Source organism: Dendropsophus ebraccatus, chromosome 5, assembly GCF_027789765.1.
Source record: "Dendropsophus ebraccatus isolate aDenEbr1 chromosome 5, aDenEbr1.pat, whole genome shotgun sequence".
NCBI lineage: Eukaryota > Metazoa > Chordata > Amphibia > Anura > Hylidae > Dendropsophus > Dendropsophus ebraccatus.
The window spans coordinates 149,199,363-149,216,761 of record NC_091458.1 but is presented as its reverse complement, the minus strand read 5'-3'; the positions used below and the strand labels follow the sequence as shown (position 1 = coordinate 149,216,761).

General features: G+C 46.3%; 1 protein-coding gene across 2 annotated transcripts; it reads right to left on the bottom strand.

Annotated features, from left to right (window-relative positions):
* Window positions 1–2,331: 2,331 nt before the first annotated feature.
* Window positions 2,332–17,387, bottom strand: ZCCHC17 (zinc finger CCHC-type containing 17). Of its 2 annotated transcripts, none has more exons than XM_069972622.1 (8): window positions 17,290–17,387; window positions 13,647–13,738; window positions 12,550–12,607; window positions 12,351–12,451; window positions 10,404–10,495; window positions 7,463–7,563; window positions 5,281–5,405; window positions 2,332–2,700 (listed from the first exon to the last, which is right to left on the bottom strand). In XM_069972622.1, the coding sequence occupies exons 2-8, from the start codon at window positions 13,686–13,688 to the stop codon at window positions 2,518–2,520; spliced, it is 702 nt and encodes a 233-aa protein (XP_069828723.1). In that variant the 5' UTR covers window positions 13,689–13,738; window positions 17,290–17,387; the 3' UTR covers window positions 2,332–2,517. The 2 variants fall into 2 exon arrangements, with proteins under 2 accessions (XP_069828723.1, XP_069828725.1); XM_069972624.1 differs by lacking the exon at window positions 17,290–17,387 and adding an exon at window positions 17,133–17,153.
* Between the last annotated feature and the right edge of the window lie 12 nt (window positions 17,388–17,399).

Below are 17,399 nucleotides of genomic sequence, written 5' to 3'. Positions count from 1 at the left end.
GCATAGAATGGTGTTAAGCGGAGCGCGCACGGAATCGGCGGCAAGTTATCTGTGCGATTTAAGTAATGCCGGTTAACAAAACAGAAGGTGTGCAAATTTATATTTTTTTTTTCTGTTGATGTTTCATCCAGGTTTTGGCTTTTAAATAGTGTGAATACAGCTTTATAGGACTGTTTCTAACTTGGGGTTTTTACAAGAAAACCAAAAAAAAAAACATAAAAATTCTGTCATAGGAACTTTTCTTTCCAGACTTTACTAGCTCATATTGGTTAATAGTAAACTTTAAAGAGGATAGTAAATGCACGCACCTATACAAAGTCCCGATGACGACATTCAGAATACAAGACATGGGAGGTTGGGAGCTGCAGGTGTCAGGCCTATGTAATCATTATCCAGGTAGATTATAGAAGGAATATATGAAGAAAAAAGCTTTTGCATCTTTAATGGCATACTCAGATATAAGATATTTGTTTAAAGGGGGATTTTTTTTTTCTTTCAAATCAACTGGTGTCAGAAGGTTATACAGATTTGTAAAGGACTTCTATTTAATAAACTCAAGTCTTCCAGTCGTAACCAACTGCTGTATGTCCTGCAGGAAGTGGTGCATTCTCTCTAGTCTGACACAGTGCTCTCTGCTGCCACCTCTGGCAATGTCAGGAACTGTCCAGAGCAGGAAAGGTTTTTTTATGGGGATTTGCTACTGCTCTGGACAGAACCTGACATGGACAGAGGTGGCAGCAGAGAGCACTGTGTCAGACTGGAATAAATACACCACTTTCTGCAGGGCATACAGCAGCTGATTAGTACTGGAAGACTGGAGATTTTAAATAGAAGCAAATTACAAATCTAAATAATTTTCTGAAGACAGAATATACTTACTTGCATCCAGGTCCAGTCTGCTGAAGCTGAAACACAGGGAGTCCCGGTCATCTGCGCTCACAGAGAAGGCAGTCATTGAGCTGTGACACTCTGTACTGGCCGGAACTTCCTGCATTTGGTCTCCTGCATTTTTTCAACCAGCACTTTTTTCAACCAGCACAAGACTAAAAAGCTTCAGGAGACTGGACCTGGATACAAGTAAGTATAGCTTTGTTAGAAAGCAGATTAAAAAAAAAAAAAATTAAAAAGGTTAACTCCAGGGATCCCTGGATAAAAAAAGGCATATAGGTGCACTCAACGATCCCCCACTGATTGTTTGACACCTTTCCCATTTGTCTACACGGCTTCTAGCTTCTACATCTCCCAGCATGCATTGTACATCAGAACCAACTGCCAGGTATCGGCCAACCACTGGCTCAATCTGCTTCTGCTTTAGACACTAACACAGTATATATCTATATCTACATAGACAAAGTTGAGAGAGAGAGAAGAAACAACAGGGTCTCCTTTCCCCTATACTACTCAGGAGAGGCAGTTAATTCCCGCCCTTGGCCTGGTGATCACTGTGTGAAGTCAGTGGTGGGTGGGGTTACAAATGAGATCTTACAGTTTTCTTGGCAACAGCAGAGACAGATCATGTGACCTGGGTCTCAGAAGGGAGGGGGAGGATTTTCAGCAGCTTCAGAGTGTATGGGCCAGTTCACACTGAGCAAACATCGCGCAATTCCGCGGCGGAGACAATCCCGCCACGCTCAGTGTCCTGCTTTGAGTGGATGGGAGAGTGTGCGCCTGTCCGCTTCCGCCGCTCTCCGCTCGAAGAACTAACATGTTCATTCTTTGAGCGGAGAGCGGCGGCAGCGGACAGGACAGGAGAGCTCCGCCTCAGGATTGTGCAGTGTTTGCTCAGTGTGAACTGGCCCCAAGTCAGGATGTGCTGCAGACAAACCTACCAATTCCTGTAATAGAAAACTATTACACACAAGCTTAGATTATGGGTGGGGACTAAACAGGGTTAAAGGTTTCTTAACCAGAGGCCACATGAACTAATAGGTGGATGTTTAAAGGGAACCTGCCAATTTGGACGGTAGTAACAGACACACTATTTTTAGCAGTCTGTCACTTAGCACATAATATACAGCATGTTAGGAGGCCTTACAGCCAAAGATTAATCCTGATTATTAGATGCACAGTAATGGGTACTTTTCTGTCAATCATCTCTGGAGGCGGGGACAGAGGCAGCCAATGAATATTTGTCTCTTCTTTGGTAATGCTGAGCACAATCTATGGTAAATTTCCCTGAGCTAATATTATAGCATAAAAAAGACCCCTGAAAACATGTCAATCATTACTGTATGCTGCCTATGCCGGGAGGTGAAAGGTCACCTTTAAGGGGTTCTCGGTGCTTAATGTATATGGCAGCTGTTTGCTCTGTGTTACAAATAATGACAGAGGTCCACTGGTTATTTATTTATTGGCTGCATCCTTTATATACCTCGGGGACTGGATTATGGGAACAGGACAGCTTAAATTTCACATAAAACTTCATAGAACAGCTGCCTGGGAAACTGCTTCCTGCTGCGGCTATAAAACAGTCTGAACCCAGCAGAACTTCACCAGAGTAAACAGCGACCCTTCCACTCAGTCCCTCGGTTTGTGCTTCTTGTGCTTTTTCTTCTTTTTCTTTGAGGTTTTTTTGCTCTTCTCTGTGTGACGTCTCTTCTTTCTGGACGGCTCAGAGTCTGAACTTTCAGAACCGCTTGCTGAGCTCTCTGATCCGGAAGAATCTTCCTTGTCTTTCTGATGCATTTTTCTCTTCTTTTCCTGGTGATGAAAGGAACACCTGGTGAGAACTGAACTAAGGATCACGTAACGGCAGAGGCTAAGGGTACTGTCACACCAGGCGATTTCCGGATGTATTTGGGCGATTACTGGCTGTACCGGCCGATAATTGTTTAGTGTAATAATTCATGTTTAAAGGCAACGATCAGCAGGCACGCGGAATGTCGACTGATCAATGTTTCAAAGCATGAACCAAAATCCAGACAATGATAGAGATGGTCTACACCCACACACACACACACACACACACACACATACACACACATACACACAACCCCCCCCCCCCCTTCTTCTATGGGCAACCTGAACAAACTAAAGATTGTTCGGGCAGCCCCTCCCACAGCCCACCCCCCTCAATGTTTAGGCGTGTAAAAGCATCGCCAGCGAGCGGGGAACGAGGAGCAAGTGAGCGCTCACCTAACAGGTTGGCGCTGGCTTGCTCCTAAATATTGGACCGTGTAATGCGGACCTAAAGAATAAAGCATCAACTCCTTTGTGACCAGAGGTCATTGATGCACAGATGTCCACACTGAACCAATGTTCCTCCTCACCACCTAAGCCATAACACTAATTTTATACAGGTCTGGTTGGGGGCTCATTCTTTGCACCATTTCTATAGTTTTTATAGGTATCTTATTGGTGTAAATAATAATTTATTCCTTTTTTTTTATCTTTAATCTCCTCTTTTTCTTTAGGCTGTTCACAGTGTGGGAACAATTTTGTTTTATTTTAATAGATCTGGACAATTCCGCACCAAATTTGTTAATTATTTTTATTTGTATAATGGGAAAGGGGGTGCTTTTTTGATATTTAAAAAAAAAAATGTTTTTTTTTGTTACACTTTTTATGTCCTCTTAGGGGACTTATATAAGCGAACAATAGGATTGCAGATTGCTTATACTGATCAATGCTATGACATCGTATAGTACTGATTGATATTATCAGCTTTCCTCACATGAGTAGATCGCTGATCTGACAGGACGGAGGCAATTATTATTCCTCCTCCTGTCAGGAAAAAGTGATCGGGACCCCTGCAGTCCCACTGTGGGGGTCCAGATTAGTCAGTGACCGGTACTTCTTCTGTCACTGACTTTGTTAAATGCCATTATTACTATAGATCACAATAATTCACACTACCACAATTGCACATTAATGTGTGCGGGGCTGCTCACACTGAAGCAACCCCACACACATTAAAACCCCTTCATGCCAGGAAAAATAAAAAAAAATGAGCGAGAGAGTGAGTGAGTAACTTGGTGTAAGAGGGTTTTGGTTTAAGAGATCACAGTTTTTCAAAATCGTGACTTGGTTTAAGAGCATTGCTTTGGTGTAAGAGCTCCCTGTACTGGGTGGGAGAGTGAGTGGGGGAGGGGCATGGTCTGCATAGCGGGGTCTACAGCACTGTGCTCCTACCCAGGAAGTCTCCCTCACCTTCCAAATCATAGCAGATCCACTTCAGGCTGGGGCTTACATCAGAGGACAGGACTGTGGGGGTAATCTCTCCATAGCTGTAACCCCTCTCTCCCCGGACAGAGAGCGCTGCATGTATGTGCCCACATCTGCCCTGCTCATTCCTTCATGCTCCCTGCAGTCTCTGTCCGCCCTTGTGTTTCCCATCCTCTCCATTACTGTACAGTAACTTATATATCACATATTCTGCTGTTTCTGAATGTTTTATTAGTTATTCAGAATAATAAATATTTATGTTTGGGGTGTGGAAACAATTGTCTGCATATCAGTGATTTCTTATGGGAGCATTTGGTCTCCCGGAACAAATTATGCTCTTAATCCAAGGCACCACTGTATGTATGTATGTATATATATATATATATATATATATATATATATATATATATATATAAATAAATACACATATATACACACCTACTGCACAGGGCATAGACATTAGGAACATATATTGCCAAATGGCTAACATGAATGGGAAAGGAGAATTCTGGACAAAGCTATTTTTAAGTGCTGGGGAGGGGGAGGATGAAAGAAATAATGCTCTTACCTCCCTCGCTCCAGTGCTGGTGGCCACTCCAGTCCCAAGGTCTCCAGCCACTTCCTAGTCTGAGCCGGGTCCCGGGTCGTGATATGTGCGGTCCACTCAGCCTGTCAGTGGCCAAGGCGTAACCCAGGGATCGGAGCAGCGGTATGCAGCCACCAGCGCTGGAGCGGGGGAGGTAAGAACACATTATTCCTTTTATCCTCCCCCTCTCCAGCACGTGTTTAAAAAAATAGGTCTGGTCGGACTTCTGCTTTAAACAAATGATGACACTCTCTCTGCCCAGGTGGTATTTTTTTCATCATCATAATATAACATAATAATATTACACACCAAGGAACAAATTGTACTAGGTAGACTAGCTCTTGAATACACTTTCAATAGGGATGAAGCCAGGTTCCGTAAGGATAAATTAAGAAATACAGGGACTGTAACCAAATCTTCAGATGTCAGACGCCTAAATAAGCATGAGCTTAAAACTGACAGCAAGTAGCTCAGGCTCTAAATATAATGGTGGACGGTCTGCTCATACTAGAACAGCAGCTCAGCGGTACCTTCTTTTTTTTCTTGCCATGCTTGTCTGTTTTCTTGTGATCGCCCTCATTAACCTCATCCTCTTCTGGTACTAAACTGTACTTTGTTCCTCCAGGCTGCATGAAACAGTCTTTGGCAAAGTGACCTAGAAGAACCAATACAGAATATTAGCTCTTTCCTCCCCCCCCCCCAGTCTTATGTTAACAGTTTAATGACAAGTCACAGTAGATTGATTACACAAGCGAATACTGACCTGTTCGGCCTTTACTATACCTGCTAGGGATGAGGGAACTTCAAGTACAATCAGGTTTGTCCAAACTCAAACTCTCTGCATTTGATTACCGGTGGCTGAAGAAGTTGGATGCCTATGGCTGTATCAGTGGCAAAGCTACCATAGAGGCAGAGTAGGCAGTTGCTATGGGGCCCGTGCAGCGTGTACACGCTGCAACATAAAAAAAGGGTTAACAAGCAGAAGACAAAAATCTCCTCTGATAACCTCTGTTCTCCAGCTTCTGTGCAGAAGTCAGGGGTTATCAGTGCACAAGCAGTAAAGCAGATATTTTTGTCTTCTGAACTTTGGGTTCCTTACACACTGCAGTACATAAGGAGTTAAGTAGAAGGTAGTCTGCTCCTGCACCTATGTATTTAACCATAACGGCTCCTAATTGGCCCTTATAGGTAAAAACAGTGGACTGTCATAGCAAGCAGCCATTGACTCTCTGCTCTGCCAGTCACTCTTGTAGCTGCTGCCAGGATTCTGCCTCTGGCCACAAGAGATTTTATTTTTTGGCCACATTACAGAGCATATACTGTATATATATTTATATGTGCAGTGCTTTGTGTTGTGCGTAGGGGAGGGGGGCCCCTTAAATTTTTTTGCTATGGGGCCCCGTGAATCTTAGCTACACCCCTGGGCTGTATCAATGTTTTCCAGACAGCTGTAGGGCTGCATCCAACTTCTTGAGCCACCGTTAATTAAATGCAGAGAGTTCGGGTTCAGATGAACCTAAGCATACTCGAGGTTCATTCATCTCCAATGCCCACCACTATGGCTGTCCAATCATTGAAGTGAGACAATTCAGCTACATCACACATTCAGTAGTTTTTCAGGACTGTATAACATGTCTGCAATCATCCACAATCCACCAAAAAAAAAAAAAAAAAAACGTGTCCCTATTGCATCCGTAATCTGTATTTTTTGCAGATCAGCAAAAAAGGGGAAGGTGATAGTTAACCAAGTGGGAATGGTTTAAAATAATGCATCCGTATTTTTTTACGCTTTTGTGGGCGTTACAGGCGTTTCTTCCACAAAAATTACAGATCCGCAAAAATTACAGATGCTGTAATCCGTATCTAATTACGCTTCGTACTCACGGTCCGTAATCGCAGAATGGTTGGACACAGTATCGTCTCTAGTTGTAAGGGTATGTTCACACGGAGTAAAATCGCAGGAATTTAATTCACGTCAATTTTTTTGCAAGGAGAGGAGAGAGGCGGGAGCGGAGAAGTGCGAGCCCTCCCTTAGAGACACTGAGGCAGGTGGGATTCCGCTGATCTTACTCAGTGTGAACATACCCTAAGGGTTCAGCTGAAGTGTTTTTAGCTCTCTTTAAAGTTGAATAAGGCGATGGGTCCAGATGGTGTCCACCCAAGGGTTCTTAAAGAACTCCCATCAGTGATTGCTGCCCCCCTCACGGAACTGTATAACCAATCCCTCCTAACAGGAGATGTTCCGAATAATTGGAGTGTATGGTGTATGTTATACCCATCCAAAAAAAGGGTAGAAGAGAAGGGCCTAGTAACTACAGACCAGTTAGCTTGACATTTGTAGTAATAAAAATACAAGCAACGTACTACCCGGCAGCCCAATTTCAGCAACGTAGAGGATGGGGTGGATAAGAGGGCTTGACATCCGTGTGCTCCCTATCTATTAGAGTTTGTCTCCCGGACAAGGTTACTGGATGTCCTAATACCCTTGCCTATGTTAAAGAAAGTATGGGTTCAAGACATTTCTGAATTGTATGTTGGCTGAGGCTATGAAGAGAGGTGTCTCTATGTTACTGTTTGTATGTCATTTGGATATTGAATAAAGATCAAGTTTTATGGTGAGTGCCGCTGGACATTATCTTCTTTTACTTATAGATCTGGGCACACTAGATGGAGCAGAAGGTCTTCTCCTGCCAACAATCTTCTAGGTTTTACCTTTGCAGCCGCACTTCTTACACACAGTGTTCAGCACGGCCTCCAGTGTGATCTTCTGCTTGCTGTAGTCCCTAAACTCCCGTCTTTTTCGCTCATCTTGCCTGAAGGGAGAAAAACAGCAGTTTTAAGGAGCATGTGCGGGAGTGCAAAAACAAAACAAAAAACCATTAACCATCAGCTTGTCTTTATGCAGAAAGTTTAAAGGGGTTATCCAGACTTAGAAAAACATTGCCTCTTTCTTCCAAAATCACCACCCCTTCACCTCTCCTGTCCTCGGTTTGGGTGTGGGGGCTTTGCAGCTCAGATCCATTAATGTGAATACAACTGAACTGTAATACCATACACAACCAACAGGCAAGGGTGGCGCTGTTTTTTGAATAAAGCAGCTGTTTTTTTTTCTGAACCTGGATAACCCGTCTAAAATAAAAAACGTGTAATTGCACCCATTTTTGCTCTTACATTTACTTACAGGAGGACACCTATCCGGTGGCTTTGGATGCAGACACCTTGTACTGATGACGAAGCAGAGGAGAAAACGTCTCACTTTACAATCCATGAGTAATGAGGTGAGGTGTACAAGGTAACTGCATCTAGAAAGTAAGAATGTGAGAACTGGTTGAATTCATACTGCCAGCGCTGAGACACTAAACCTTCTGCATAAAGACATTCCGGTGGGTGAGTGCCCCAAATTGACAAACTACTTTAGGGTAGCTTCACGCATAACAGAATAGCAGCGGATTTCACACTGTGAGTTTGCAGCGAAATCCACTGTGATTCCCCTCCTGTCAGTTTCAATAGGATTACATAGAACTGTCATCTCGCTGCGAGTATATAAGTGGCAGTCCCCTTTAACCCTCGCAGCCCGATGCAGATATTACCTGTCAGTGCTCTGGCTTGTTCTGTGGCTCCTGGCTCCCTGATGTCCCACTCAGCCGTACACAGTACCCACTGATTGGCTGAGCGAGATGTCAGGATTTACCAAGGACAATATGTTTAAAAAATAAAAAAAAACCTTATAGAAAAATCATATGGATAAGCTTAAAGGGAACCTGTCACCCCCCGTGCCAGGGTGACAGGCTCCCGACCCCCCACTAGAGCCCCCTATACTTACCTGATCACGACGGGTCCCGCTTCTTGAGCCAGTCCGGTGACGGAGATTTCAGCACCCGAAGCCCGACACATGCGCTCCTGAGAGTCCGACGCTCATAGAGAATGAATGGTGAGTCCGACGCTCCATTCATTCTCTATGAGCGTCGGACTCATCTCAGGTACGTATAGGGGGCGCGATCAGGTAAGTATAGGGGGCTCTAGCGGGGGGTTGGGAGCCTGTCACCCCCGCACGGGGGGGGTGACAGGTCCTATTTAAGCATTGTTTTTTACAAAATAAAGTGAGACAGTTCGGATTTGTGAAATGCCCTTAACCCTTTTGCGTCCCATGACCCCACTCTGAATGGCATCGTTCCCGGCTGCTATCTGCAGCCAGGGAGCGCCTCTATTAGTCGACACGGGTCCTGTCGCCACGCCGGCTAATTAAAAGGGATCTGTCACCTTGGCTGCCGGGGTGAAACCCGCCCAACCCCTTGGTGGAGCCCCTTATACTTACCCCTTCCTTGAAGCCCCAGTCCCGGTCCTGGAGCATTCATTCTCTATGGGTGACGGATTAATCTCTGGTGAGCGTGCACACAGCTTTTGACGGGGGTCTCTCGGCGACGGGATGGGGTCCGGGACTTCGAGGAAGGGTTAAGTATAAGGGGCTCCACCGGGGGGTCGGGTGGGCTTCACCCCGGCAGCCGGGGTGACAGGTCCCCTTTAAGCATCTAAATGCAGCTGTCAAAGCTGACAGCTGCATTTAAATGCTGTGCTACGCACGTCCCTGGTGTCTAGTGGGACGGATCTCCCTCCCGCGATGCAATCACGGAAGGGAGATCCATTCTTCTGGCCGGGCCTGGCCTCAGCGTCGCAATGACGCTGATCCCGGCTTGGAAATGCATCACTGATCTTACTGATTATTGCTGTGTATATAAAAAGTACCCCAGGGGGGCTTCTAGTTGAAGTAAAAATGAAAGTAAAAATGTTTTTTTATTAATAAAAAAAATCCCCTTCCCTAATATAAGTTCAAATCACCCCCCTTTTCCCATTTTATAAATATAAATAAACAAACATATTTGGTATCGCCGCCTGCGTAATCGCCCAAACTATTAAATTATCACATTCCCATTACTATTGCGCACTATTGCGCATTTTTGGTCCCATCAAATCCAGAAAAAAATTTAATAAAAAGCGGTCAAAAAGTTGCATATGCGCAAACAAGGTACCGATAGAAAGTATAGATAATGGCGCAAAGAAATTACACCTCACACAGCCCCACAGACCATAAAAATGCTTTTCTAAGTGCTATGGCCTTTTAAACATAAAGGGAAAAAAGCAAAAGCACAAAATCGAAAATTGGCTTTGACCATGAGGGGTTAAGGTGGAATTCTGGCAAAAAAAATTCTGTCAAATCAACTGGTGTGAAAAAGTGATACAGATTTGTAATTTACTTCTATTTAAAAGTATCCCAGTACTTGTCAGCTACTTTATGTCCTGCAGGAAGTGGTGTTCTTTCAAGTCTGACACAGTGCTCCCTGTGGCCCCCTCTGTCCATGTCAGGAACTGTCCAGAGCACGAGCAAATCCCCACAGAAAACCTCTACTGCTCTGGACAGTTCCTGACATGGACAGAGGTGGCAGCAGAGAGCAATGTGTCAGACTGGAAAGAACACACCACTTCCTGCAGGACATACAGCAGCAGATAAGTACTGGAAGACTGGAGATTTTTAAATAGAAGTAAATCTATATAACTATCTGATACCAGTTGACTTGAAAGAACATTTTTAGCCAGTCCTGAAGAGGTTAACGGAAACAAAAGATATATAAGGATGAAGACTTCTGACATCACTTACTCCAGAATTACATTATTGTGGTCTAAATCTTTTCCGGTTCCTTGGTGCACAACCTTCATGGATAAGGAGACTTTTTCCTTCCCATCTTTTATCTGAAACAAGAATGTCTACATTTGGGACTCTGAAAGCATATAACCTCAACCATCTATTTACCCTAATATACAGGTCGACCCAATACAGGAATGTAACTGAATAGGTATAGAGTATGAATTAAAGGGGATATCCAGCATTAAAAAAACATGGCCGCTTTCTTCCAGAGACAGCACTCCAGTTTGGGTGTAAGTTTTGTAACTCCGTTTCATTGAAGTCAACGGAGCTTAATTGCAAACCACAGCTGAACTGGAGACAAGAGTAATGCTGTCTCTGGAAGAAAGTGGTCATGGTTTTCTAATGCTGGAGAATTCCTATAAGGGTGCCTTCACACATACCGACTCGCAGCAACAAACTCGCTGCGAGTTTCTGCTACGAGCCGAGGTCCTGGAAGGCCCCTATCACTACATACAAGCAGTGGTCTGAAAAACCGCTGCGTGTATGTAATGCAGCCGCCCCCTTAACCCCTTCGGCTCCCGCACCGCTGTCTCCATACATTACCTGGCTCTGGCTGCACAGGGTCCCGGCGTCTTGCTCTGCCGCCCAGCCAATCAGTGTGTTGCCCAGCCTCAGCCACTGATTGGCTGGGCGTTGCCGGACGGCGGTGCGGGACCAGCGCAGCCGGGGGGGGGGGGGGGGGTTTGGCGCTGGGCCGGCCTCCACTGCAGAGAGCCCGGCCGGTGCGTGAGAAGAGAATGGAGCCGAGCACAGGAATGAGGCAGCGTTTTAAAAAAAAAAAAAGGACTGTGCCACCGGGATCTCCGAGTCGGCGCCGACCGGGTAATGTAAAAAATAAAAAAAATTATGTACCTAAAGGTACATTTGCTTTAAAGGAGAAGTCCAGTGAAAATTTTTATTAAAGTATTGTATTGCCCCCCCAAAAGTTATAAAAACCACCAATATACACTTATTACTAGAAATGCACATAAAGTGCTTTTTTCCCTGCACTTCCTACTGCATCAAGGTTTCACTTCCTGGATAACATGGTGATGTCACTTCCTGGATAACATGGTGATGTCACTTCCTGGATAACATGGCGATGTCACTTCCTGGATAACATGGCGATGTCACTTCCTGGATAACATGGCGATGTCACTTCCTGGATAAAATGGCGATGTCACTTCCTGGATAAAATGGTGATGTCCCTTCCTGGATAACATGGTGATGTCACTTCCTGGATAACCTGGTGATGTCACTTCCTGGATAACCTGGTGATGTCACTTCCTGGATAAAATGGTGATGTCACTTCCTGGATAACATGGTGATGTCACTTCCTGGATAAAATGGTGATGTCACTTCCTGGATAACATGGTGATGTCACTTCCTGGATAACATGGTGATGTCACGGCCTGACTCCCAGAACTGTGCGGGCTGTGGCTGCTGGAGAGGATGATGGCAGAGGGATTCTCAGTGTCCCTCCAGTGTCCTGTGTCTCTCAGTGTCCCCCTGCCATCATCTTCTCCAGCAGCCACAGCTCTGGGAGTCGAGTCGTGACATCACCAAGTTATACCGGAAGTGACATCATCATTTTATCCAGGAAGTGACATTATCATTTTATCCAGGAAGTGACATTATCATTTTATCCAGGAAGTGACATTATCATTTTATCCAGGAAGTGATATCATCATTTTATCCAGGAAGTGACATTATCATTTTATCCAGGAAGTGAAGCCTTGATGCAGTAGTAGGTGCAGGGAAAAAAGCACTTTATAAGCATTTCCAGTAATAAGTGTATATTGGTCATTTGTATAACCTTTGGAGGGCAATACAATACTTTAATAAAAATACTTCTCCTTTAAACTAAAACACACAAAATATTAACAGAAATTGAGTGATTTAAATGTTCAAGGCTTGTACCTCACGGCCAATGACTTTTACCCAGACTTTCTCTCCAACATCTACTACTTCAGAAGGACGTTCAACATGGGCAGACGACATGTGTGTTCTGTGAACGAGACCTGGGAAGTTGGAATTCATGATTCCATTAGCATGCTGGGTTATTATTTTAGATTAGGATAAGAAATTGGTGAGACGGGGGGCGGTCCATCTACCATACCTTGCTTTCGGCTGCCTGGGATTTTAATAAAGGCCCCATAGTCAGTGACGTTAGCAACCTGAGGATGATTAGATGTTAGCATAGCGAACAGGTGACAACAAGTAATACATGTAAAGATGGTCTAACATACTTTATGATGCATATTATATCAAGTAACTCTACATATATAGAGATATTGGGATTAATAACATTGATGGAGCATTGCTAGCCCAGCACTCCAGGGGCCAAACATGCATTTAGAGGAGAGGTACTCTGACTACATGCTCCTGCACCAGCTCCATGCCTACTTACCAGGGCCCAGGGATTAAAGCGTAAATGTCATTTTTTAGAAATCAATAAATATCAATAGTAAAAGCAATTTTAAGAAACTCTGTAATAGGTTTTATTAAGCAAAACAGTTTCCTTCTGTACTCAGAAAGCTGTTTTCCTACCTCCCCCACTTCAGAAGAAGCAGAATTTCTGTGTCCATTACGCTCCATGGAGAGGGGAGGGGTCGAGGGGATGAGCGAGCACAGCGAGAAGACAAAAAGCCCCGCAAAACACATCATCCTGCAATCTTCTCTCATCAAGCTGCCAGATAAGCACTGACCTTTCTGACCTGTGAATCCAGCGTTTTATGTGCCCAGACAGTCTGCAAACTGTACAGCTTCTTGTCTACTCTTCCTGCTCACTCCCCCCCCCCTTCCATAGGTTATAATGGGCTCAGGAAACCCGTTTTCACTTTGCTGCTCTGTAATGAAGACGGCTTTGCCTGATAATGAACAGATAAGAAGGTGGGGGGGGGGTTGAGGCTGGAAAACAGCTTTTTGAGTACAAAAAGAGGCTTTTTGCCTAATAAAACCTATTACAGAGTTTCTTAAAATCGCTTGTACTATTGATTTCTGAATAAAAAATTTCAATGACAGTTACACTTCAAAGAGTTAGTAAGATATTTTGAAAAAGCCATTTTGCCGCAGACTACCGGATATGACAGCTATAAGGTACCCCAAAAAGGGGCGGAACTTCAAGTGGAACCTGTACTGGGGGCGCCGCATAAAATTTCGCCCATCCTATTGATTCAATGGGATTTCTTGTGCGCCACCATCCAAAGAATTTACCTCTCCTTGAAAGACTTCATACAATCCTGGTAAGTCGTCCATTGTTCTACAATATCGGTTTGGTCTGTTACTACTTCGGATGTTTTACAAGTCTGCAGGAAGAAATACAATTGTTAGTTTCAGATTGTAGAACTGCAGTAGACTGTATTTCGATATCCGTAGGCCGCGTTCACACATGGTGTTTATGTTGCATTTTTGTTGTGATCCTCCCACAATTTTGCATTCGATGTTATATAGCTGCATTTTTTATTTCAGCATAAAGGCAGCAAAAATGGCGCTATTTTACTGCAATTAAAGGAGCAGTCTGGCCAATTTTAAAATCTGGCAGCCAGCAGGGGGGAATTTGATCACGATTACGAACTTACTTCTCCCGGTGCCTGCAGTGAGGGGTAGGACCGGCCTCGAGACCCTCCCGCCAGAAGACATTTTCCCCGAGTTGTGATGACATGAGGAAAAGGCCTGTCCTTACTCCTTATCAAATTCCCGCCTGCCCCTGTCGGCTGCTGGATTTTAAAATTGTCCAGACTTCACCTTTAAATGCAAAATAGCGGGATAACCACTGCGAAAATGCAATAAAAACACCACATGTGAACACAGCCATAACCCATTGTTCGGGCTGTGATAAGATTGCCTCACACATTCAGTAGCTGTTAGCTAAACCACCTGCTACATGCGTCTCTTTGCTGCCCAGAGGTATAATTCTTACCGATACAAGAGGAAATAGAGCAACGGCCTGATGGGGAATATATGGAATCTGACAGGTTATATTTTAACAGGTTGGGACCTTGATTCACCTGATGGAAGACACTGGGTGACCAGAACAGTTTAATAATCACGGTATTAAAAAATGAAGGCTGCCGGGCGTGATCGCGGTGTCTGGCGGCCTCTGTACAGTGAGAAGTGATTTCCCAGGAACATTGTACTCATCTCCGCTCATTCGCATATTAAACTCGCAGTGATTTCTCTGTGGCGGCATCGGCAGGAGGGGGCAAGTATATGATATCTCCTGGTTCACCCCGGGCATCACCCAAATGTCTCCTGTATTACCCCAATGACTCCTGGTTCACCCCGGGGATCCCCACAATGTCTCCTGGTTCACCCGGGGATCCCCACAATGTCTCCTGGTTCACCCCAATATCTCCTGGTTTACCCCAGGCATCACCCCAATGTCTCATTCCTGGATCACCCCAGAGATCCCCCCAATGTCTCCTGTATTACCCCAATGATTCCTGGTTCACCCCGGGGATCCCCACAATGTCTCCTGGTTAAATCGGGGATCCGGACAATGTCTCCTGGTTTACCCCAATGTCTCCTGGATCACCCCAGGGATTCCCCCAATGTCTCCTGGATCATCCCAATGTCTCCTGGATCACCCCAGGGATTCCCACACTGTCTCCTGGATCACCCCAATATCTCCTGGTTTACCCCAGGCATCACCCCAATGTCTCCTGGATCACCCCAATGTCTTTTGGTTCACCCCAGGGATCCCCCCAATGTCTCCATGCATCACCCCAATGTCTCCTGTATTACCCCAATGTCTCCTGGTTCCCCCCAGGCATCACCCCAATGTCTGCTGTATTACCCCAATGTCTCCTGGTTCCCCCCAGGCATCACCCCAATGTCTCCTGTATTACCCCAATGTCTCCTGGTTCCCCCCCAGGCATCACCCCAATGTCTCCTGGATCACCCCAACGTCTCCAGGCATCACCCCCAATGTCTTCTGGTCCCCCCCCAGACATCACCCCAATGTCTCCTGGATCCCCCCCCAGACATCACCCCAATGTCTCCTGTATTACCCCAATGTCTCCTGGATCCCCCCCCCCCAGACATCACCCCAATGTCTCCTGTATTACCCCAATGTCTCCTGGACCCCCCCCCCCAGACATCACCCCAATGTCTCCTGTATTACCCCAATGTCTCCTGGATCCCCCCCCCCAGACATCACCCCAATGTCTCCTGTATTACCCCAATGTCTCCTGGATCCCCCCCCCCCCAGACATCACCCCAATGTCTCCTGTATTACCCCAATGTCTCCTGGATCCCCCCCCCAGACATCACCCCAATGTCTCCTGTATTACCCCAATGTCTCCTGGATCCCCCCCCCCCCCAGACATCACCCCAATGTCTCCTGTATTACCCCAATGTCTCCTGGATCCCCCCCCCCAGACATCACCCCAATGTCTCCTGTATTACCCCAATGTCTCCTGGATCCCCCCCCCCAGACATCACCCCAATGTCTCCTGTATTACCCCAATGTCTCCTGGATCCCCCCCCCCAGACATCACCCCAATGTCTCCTGTATTACCCCAATGTCTCCTGGATCCCCCCCCCAGACATCACCCCAATGTCTCCTGTATTACCCCAATGTCTCCTGGATCCCCCCCCCCAGACATCACCCCAATGTCTCCTGTATTACCCCAATGTCTCCTGGATCCCCCCCCCCAGACATCACCCCAATGTCTCCTGTTTTACCCCAATGTCTCCTGGATCCCCCCCCCCCAGACATCACCCCAATGTCTCCTGTATTACCCCAATGTCTCCTGGATCCCCCCCCCCCAGGCATCACCCCAATGTCTCCTGGATCCCCCCAGGGATTCCCCCAATGTCTCCTGGATCCCCCCCCCAGACATCACCCCAATGTCTCCTGTATTACCCCAATGTCTCCTGGATCCCCCCCCCCCCAGACATCACCCCAATGTCTCCTGTATTACCCCAATGTCTCCTGGATCCCCCCCCCAGACATCACCCCAATGTCTCCTGTATTACCCCAATGTCTCCTGGATCCCCCCCCCCAGACATCACCCCAATGTCTCCTGTATTACCCCAATGTCTCCTGGATCCCCCCCCCCCAGACATCACCCCAATGTCTCCTGTATTACCCCAATGTCTCCTGGATCCCCCCCCCCAGACATCACCCCAATGTCTCCTGTATTACCCCAATGTCTCCTGGATCCCCCCCCCCAGACATCACCCCAATGTCTCCTGTATTACCCCAATGTCTCCTGGATCCCCCCCCCCAGACATCACCCCAATGTCTCCTGTATTACCCCAATGTCTCCTGGATCCCCCCCCCAGACATCACCCCAATGTCTCCTGTATTACCCCAATGTCTCCTGGATCCCCCCCCAGACATCACCCCAATGTCTCCTGTATTACCCCAATGTCTCCTGGATCCCCCCCCCCCCCACACATCACCCCAATGTCTCCTGTATTACCCCAATGTCTCCTGGATCCCCCCCCCAGACATCACCCCAATGTCTCCTGTATTACCCCAATGTCTCCTGGATCCCCCCCCCCCAGACATCACCCCAATGTCTCCTGTATTACCCCAATGTCTCCTGGATCCCCCCCAGACATCACCCCAACATCTCCAGACATCACCCCAATGTCTCCTGGATCACCCCAATGTCTCCTGGATCACCCCAATGTCTCCTGGTTCCAGCAGTATAAAAGTGAATGCGGCTTCCCCCCAACATGCAGGATTACCTCACTGAGGAGGGTTCCAGCAGACCTGTACCCTGGGATCAGCCGATCACCTAGGGGGCACTAGTGTGTGTGACAGAGCAGTACATGTGTTCTATCCTGATGTCTCTGATCACCCAGATTACCCCCAGACAGTGCGCTGCTTCCGAACAGTCTTTACCTTGAGTGCGCCGCCATGTTTAGTCTCCTCCCACCCACAGCTGAGTAGCCAATAGAAGAACAGCGTCCCCACTCTACAAGGAGACAACAGCACGAAGCCCCTCCCACCCG

Bases quoted from the DNA above. Each gene is read 5' to 3' on its own strand.
- ZCCHC17 (XM_069972622.1), bottom strand. From the start codon at position 13,688: ATGGACGACTTACCAGGATTGTATGAAGTCTTTCAAGGAGAG. The intron at 7,564-10,403 runs GTAAGTGATGTC...TTCTCCCTTCAG, and splicing joins CACAATAATGTAATTCTGGA to GCAAGATGAGCGAAAAAGAC. The intron at 2,701-5,280 runs GTACCGCTGAGC...TTTCATCACCAG, and splicing joins ATGGCAAGAAAAAAAAGAAG to GAAAAGAAGAGAAAAATGCA.